The following is a 7,447-nucleotide window of genomic DNA, read 5'->3' as shown; positions in this document are numbered from 1 at the left end:
AAATTAATGTTCAAGAACCATGTATTAAGTCATCATCAGTACATGGAAATGTTTTGATAACAAATTAATGTTCAAGAACCATGTATTAAGTCATCATCAGTACATGGAAATATTCTGAAAACAAATTAATGTTCAAGAACCATGTATTAAGTCATCATCAGTACATGGAAATATTCTGAAAACAAATTAATATTCAAGAACCATGTATTAAGTCATCATCAGTACATGGAAATATTCTGAAAAGAAATTAATGTTCAAGATCATGTATTAAGTCATCATCAGTATATGGAAATATTTTGATAACAAATTAATGTTCAAGATCATGTATTAAGTCATCATCAGTACATGGAAATATTCTGAAAAGAAATTAATGTTCAAGATCATGTATTAAGTCATCATCAGTACATGGAAATATTCTGAAAAGAAATTAATGTTCAAGATCCATGTATTAAGTCATCATCAGTACATAGCTATAGAAATAAACACATGATAGTGTTCATGTGTGTGCATTTAAATTTTGTATATATATTATAAACCTGGACATACATTCTACTTAGTAAGGATGTCACTATTTCTATACTTCTTGTAATTGATAATTCATACAGTAAGAAACATTCTCTGTTAGGTAGAGCCACCTAATTACCAGTTAATTTTTCTAAGTTTTATTGGTGGGTGTGAAAAAGCAAGGTACATCTATATTTTTTCCAAGTTAAAAGTTTTTAATAATATTGTTTTATTTCCACAGAATGTCCTTATATCCCTCTTGAAACCAACATCAGATCAAATCCAAGCTGTCCAGGTGAGTTAGGATCAAGATTGTAAACTTATAAAGATATAGGCAATTAAAAATCAGCTTCAGGTGCATGTGCTACTTTTTAAACATATAACATTTGTGTTATGTAAAGTTTTATGATTAAGTGTTTTTTTCTTAGTGTTTCTGTCTTCTCATAATGCCTACCATACCATTAAAGTATTTCATTATAAAGTAAAATCCATTTGTTTATCAGAATAGTGCTTGTAATAGCTGTTAATGTTTTTAATCTTTTTAAGTACGGCATTTTCAATTGTGGATTGAACAGATTTATTGTTTGCTTTGCAAGCATGATTGTTGTATATTGGGTTAAAATTTCCCACTTCACCCCTGAAAAAGAAAGGGGCTATGTCATGAAAGTTTTGGGGTTATCTGGTTTCTTATTTTCAGACTCATTTCATATTTGTTCCAATGTAAATTTCTTAGTATTATGTATTTAGTTTTAACTGATATTCAGCTCTATGATTTCACAAGTTTCACTTGTTTTTATTCTATAATAAGTTTAAGTGATACAGGCCCTCCTGAATGAAGTCTTCATTATTAACCCTTATCCAACTTGACATTTACAGCTGTTTGGTGCCACAAGCGAATTTACCCAGGGTGTCACAAACACTTTTCCTCATAGTGCGACAATCTTGATGCTCGCGTATCCTTGAATTTCCTACTTTAGTACCATACATGCTTACGCCACAGAACAAAAGCACAACTAGTGGATTTTGATATTGAAAAAGTACTAAATTTCAATTTTTATTGGAAAATTGGCACTTTTCAAGAACCCATCCAAAATTTAATTATGCACTCAAAGGGTTAATTAGCCTAAATCTTTGTTTTTAAGTTTCAATATCTTCAATACTGTTAGAAGTTTTAGTTAGAAATTTAACCTCACAAAACTATGGTCATGTAAAAGTATGTAGTAATAAACATTCAAACCTGATAAAGTTATCCCTTACTAACGGTAATCAGATAACACAAAATTGTATTTTACATACTTTGTAGGAACCAGATTTGTTTTTTGAACCACTTTTTTATATTTCTAAATAACTTAATATTAGAAGAAATATTAACTTGCCAACATTAATTGTAAAAATTAGGCTATTTTAATCCGTTATTATTTTCTTTGAACCAATGAGAAATATATAATTTTCTCCTCTCCCAAGATATACACAAACATAAAATGTAAGATTATGCTTTTTTTGAACACAAATTTATTTTGTGTACTGTATAGCATGAACACAGTGATTCACTGAAACCTAGTTAAATTCAAAGTCTTTCTTAGTATGGCTTTCTAGTTTTAAGTAAGGAATGGTATGAAAATAACTTTAGGAACATCAATAATAACCATATATATTTTTCCAGATTTGAAAATTACATTTAAACATAAAAAATTTGTTATATTACTTGAAGTATTCTGAATGTTGCTGTACTATCCCAGAAAGTTTGACCTCCCCACCTACTTGTATGGCTTGTTTGTTTGTTTGTTTTTAATTATGCACAAAGCTACACAAGGGCTATCTGTGCTCTGCCCACCATGGGTATCGAAACCCGGTTTCTAGCGTTGTAAGTCCGCAGACATACCGCTGTGCCACTGGGGGGCACTTGTATGGCACACCCCTCTGGTCAAGAACTCCCTGTCATAAATCTAAATTGCCCGATAGATGAATTGAACCTAGAGAATGTTGTCTTCATGTTTTTCACAATCTGTTTTGGTTTGAAACCTTTTCTTCAGTCTATGTAATGCTTCATGTTAATTTCTTTTTAAAGATGTGAACTTTTTGAGAAAATATTTATGTTTAGCAGCTTATCTGTCTGATAAAGCTGTGTCCTCATTCTGTTAATTACCTGAAACTGTATTCATCATTGATCTTATTCAGTTCCTAAAATATTTTGAATATGAAGTAAGTTAGCTGCAATGATAAATGCATTTTCCAAACTTCTGATTAACAACGATAAATGTGTATAAATTAATCCAATTTATAAATTAATGTCTTCAGTACTTTTTTATAAAAAAAACTTGATTACATGCTTTCAAGAAGTTATAGGTAAAATGGTTTTGTGAGGAATATCACAGATGTTCTTGGTACAGCAGCCATTCTGATGACTTAATACATGATCTTGAACATTAATTTGTTTTCAAAATATTTCCAGATAGAATCTGTCCAATTCAACACAAATACTTGATAGAATCTGTCCAACTGAACACAAATACTTGATAGGAGCTGTCCAACTGAACACAAATACTTGATAGAATCTGTCCAATTCAACACAAATACTTGATAGAATCTGTCCAACTTAACACAAATACTTGATAGGAGCTGTCCAATTCAACACAAATACATGATAGGAGCTGTCCAACTGAACACTAATACATGTTAAGTAGCAGTTCACCTTGTAATAGGGTTGAATATGTAATCATGAGATTGTCAAACTATCAGAGATACAGATAAAACATGCAACAGTCCAACTGAACACAAATACTTCCAACTGAACACAAATACTTGATAGGAGCTACAGATCCTATCAAGTATTTGTGTTAAGGTGGACAAATCCTATCAAGTATTTGTGTTCAGTTGGACAGATCCTATCAGATATGATTAGTTAAAATCGTGAATGAAAAATAACAAATAAGTCTCATTTTTCAAAAATTTAAATTTTTATAAAGTATTACATTTTATGGATCCTGTTACAAATGATACGTACAGTGTTTTGAGATGTCTTTTACTGTAATCCTATATTTATATAGAAATTTCAAGAATATACAGAACTGGTGCTACTAATTTATTCTTATGAACTATTCAGCAAATAAGCTGTTTAACATACTAAAAAATAAATGTTAGGCCCAATCTATCATTTGATTTACCACTCATCATTGAGCTATACCAGTTTTTGGGAAGTTCATCCCTCATAATATTTCAATATTTGACACAAGTAAAGAACATCTCATTGCTCATACTAAGCAGCCATAATTCTTCTTAACTACTACAGCTACAACACTTATTGGCAAGTGTTTCAAGACTACAATCCATAACAATGACAACGAAATCCTTTAGTTCTGTCATGCATTCCAAAACTGGTACGACACAACAGTGTTTATGGACTATTGAAGATAAAGTTACCATTAAAAATAAAATATTTCATAACTGAGAAAATAAAAAAAGAGGTATTTATAGTGGGTTTGGGATTGGATGTATTGTAACTCTTGATGCTGCGGAGTCAATGATTCAACAAGTTAACATTAAAAATAAAATATCACGTAAAATATAAGAAAAAAAACGTGTGTTTACTTCCAGGTGAATTATAAGTTTGTGGCAGTAATAAGATTCCGTGTTTGATTGTAATGCCATTAAAATATTACTTGTGGAGGAAGACAAGCACATTAAAAAGTTGTATTATAAAGCAGTTCTACTGTGTTTCAACTAAAAAACACCCAAAACGTTAACAGACTGCTAACAAAATACAGGAGTTTCACTATTTTAATCATTTTCAGTTACTAGTATCATCTAATGAGAAAAACAATGATTTGTTTCATGTTAAGTATGTTTATAAACAACCATTAGGGCCTACATAAATACAGATATATTCCAAACATAGAGAATGGTTTTTAATTGTGTAAGGGCAAAAAGGAATTTCTAAATAGTTGTCGAGCAAGCTTGATGTCATTGGACAGTGTTAAATGGAAACAGTCTAATCCAAACTGTGTGTTCTGACAAGTTGCTACAGGTGTTGCAAGAGTTTCATCATACGAAGAATAATTAAGAACATGAAAAACTCTACAAAAAAATCTTGCATGTAGCAGCAGGAGTGTCGTACAAACGAAGTTAAATTAGTCAGTAAAGAAAGTTTAGAAACCACTGGTCTGATCATGTTAGTTTTATTTAGATATATCTGCTCTCTAGCCACCAAAAAAGAAGTTGTTATTTCCAGCTGATGACTGATAAATATTGACTGGCAAGAAAGATCTTGACCTCTCTTCAGCAGTAGGATTACGTTATCCTATACAAGAGGATCTGGTACAGATTCTGATGAGACAGATGTATTTCATAAGCTCCCATATACAATGCAATCTCCAATGTCCGGTATTTTTTTTAAACATTAGTTTTTGTATACATTCGTCTACAATACCAAATAAAGTGAACCTTCTTAACACTACAGGCTAACCCTACTAAAAACAAAATATAATTACCTGCGAAGGTTGTCTAGCCTTTGAAACAGTGATCAGAAAAGTCCTCTGGGCCTTGACCGCAGATTCTACAATATTAGCCTAAAATATTAGAGTAAAATACTTGAAAAACATTGTTTTTGGATAAACATAACTTTTAACATCTCACTTTACTTCCAACTACCACAACTCATATTACTGAACAGAGGAAGTTAAAGTTATAGTACATATCTTACTGAAGCCTTAAATAATGTTTCACTTGTATAGAAAAATGATCAACATACATTAATACAAATCATCATTTGTATAAAATAGCTTCTATACATTTTTATTGGTAGATAATGCTAAAGATCAAATTGCCTAAAACTTATGCACAAGTAAAGGCTGAAAAAACAACAACAGCTGATAAGAAGGGTGAAGCACAGTGTTTTTATTCATAATGTATACACGCAAGGGGAATTCCAGCTAATAAAAAGTATTGGTAAATGATCTTAAACATTTTATAACAAATTATAAATACAGAGTGTAGTATTACATTAGATATTTTATAAAGCTTATTATGTTGTTATATTATGTTAGAACTTCAAAAGCATCTCCCGAAATTATGTTTTCTAAAATACAGAATAGGTACTATTATCAAAATAGAAAGATTGAATATATTGTGGAAATTGAAAAAGTTTTTACCAAAAACTCAAAATTCTCATCTTTGGCATTAAAAAAAATTCACTTACTAAATGAAATTATCTTTATATTATGGGTTTCAGTTTACTAATCAAACTTTTCTTATTAAATTATTTCAAGTATTTGAGTAAACTTACACACACACACACTACAGGATATGTCTCCGAGTAAACTAGGACACACACACATACTACTGGATATCTCTCCGAGTAAACATAGACACACACATACTACTGGATATCTCTCCGAGTAAACATAGACACACACACATACTACTGGATATCTCTCCGAGTAAACTTAGACACACACACATACTACAGGATATCTCTCCGAGTAAACATAGACACACACATACTACTGGATATCTCTCCGAGTAAACTTAGACACACATACATACTACTGGATATCTCTCCGAGTAAACTTAGACACACATACTACTGGATATCTCTCCGAGTAAACTTAGACACACATACTACTGGATATCTGTCCAAGCAAACTTAGACACACATACTATTGGATATCTCTCTGAGTAAACTTAGATACACACATACTACTGGATATCTCTCTCAGTGACTTCAAGTTGATTATTCCAAACATATCTTATAAAATATGAATACTACTTCCAACATTCTTCCAGAAAAATAACTTAGAAAGAAAATTATAGTGTAAGCAAAATCCCTTTTTTAGGTGAAACTTAACAATATAATCATCCTTTAGCTCTTTTTTAAAATATCAGGATATGTTAACAACTCTTGCTTATGTAGATTAATACATAGTTAAAATAGAAGCTTTGTACTTGAACCCAAATTGAAAATCCTTGACAACTGTCAATAACATTGTACAAAGCACTTGAACTAATTTTAAAATCAAATTCTCCTTACCAGTGATTGAACTTCTGGTCCTAGTTCAGCACTAAGACTAAGAAAGCACTTGAAAGATCCACTGAGCACTTCTTCATAAGCAACAACAAATGGAGCAAGTGCATCTAAATGTTTAAAACAACATCTTATACATGACATATTAAGTTGTAAATTACAATCTGATTGGTGAGCTTTTAATCCATAAGCTGTTCACTCTGCTGCACATTCTAAATGTAATACAGATTATTAATAATGCTTGCTTGAAGATTTATCTTTGCTTCTCTCTTATCAAATTGAACAACTACAGGTGCTATACGTAATGATTAGAATAACTGAGTTTTGAAGTGGTTATTATCAATAAGAACAAGACATACCTTTTAAATATACAGATACATGTTTCGGACAAATGTCACTAAGTAACATCAACAGAAGTATGAGTTGATCTATCCTTATCTTTGAAAACTGAACGATCACACGTGCATTCAAGCATTCTACAACTACCAATTTCTTTGGGCCTGGCACAGCCTGGTGGTTAGGGCTCTCAACTCACAATCTGAGGGTTTGCGAGTTCAAATCCCTGTCACCAAACATGATCATCCTATATGGCTGCCCACTGAGCCAGCCACTCGAGTGTAAAAATTCTTGGTTTACTAAACTACCAGTTGACTCAAAACTAGTTGTGTTGTAAATAACAAAAAAAAAAAGAATCAATTTATTTAATAAAATTGTAATGTAAGGATGAGTAAAACCAGCAGGTGAAAAAACATTATAACAAACCATTAGTGTATATTTTTATAATACTTAGTTATTTATAGTAATCAATATTTTCATTATAGAGAATATTAAATCATTAGCTTAGTATACAGACTTCAGACTAACCTAAGTTTCCTTAATATACTGACTTGTAACTAACCTAAACCTCCTTAATATACAGGCTTG

At 31.1% G+C, this 7,447-nt stretch overlaps 1 protein-coding gene across 1 annotated transcript in view; it reads left to right on the top strand.

The window, feature by feature from the left end:
• The window catches only part of LOC106466592 (adenylyl cyclase-associated protein 2-like), a gene marked incomplete at its 3' end in the record, with an annotated part of 12,343 nt that overhangs the window by 1,299 nt on the left and 3,597 nt on the right, over window positions 1-7,447 (top strand). The window contains exon 2 of the mRNA XM_022394620.1: window positions 626-799. Coding sequence (XP_022250328.1) covers window positions 626-799 — 174 coding nt within the window. The remainder of the gene's footprint in view (window positions 1-625; window positions 800-7,447) is intronic.

This window comes from Limulus polyphemus, unplaced genomic scaffold, assembly GCF_000517525.1.
Source record: "Limulus polyphemus unplaced genomic scaffold, Limulus_polyphemus-2.1.2 Scaffold2313, whole genome shotgun sequence".
In the NCBI taxonomy this organism is placed as follows: Eukaryota; Metazoa; Arthropoda; class Merostomata; order Xiphosura; family Limulidae; genus Limulus; species Limulus polyphemus.
Note: the sequence above shows the minus strand (reverse complement) of the source record. Positions and strands in the feature narration are given on the sequence as shown.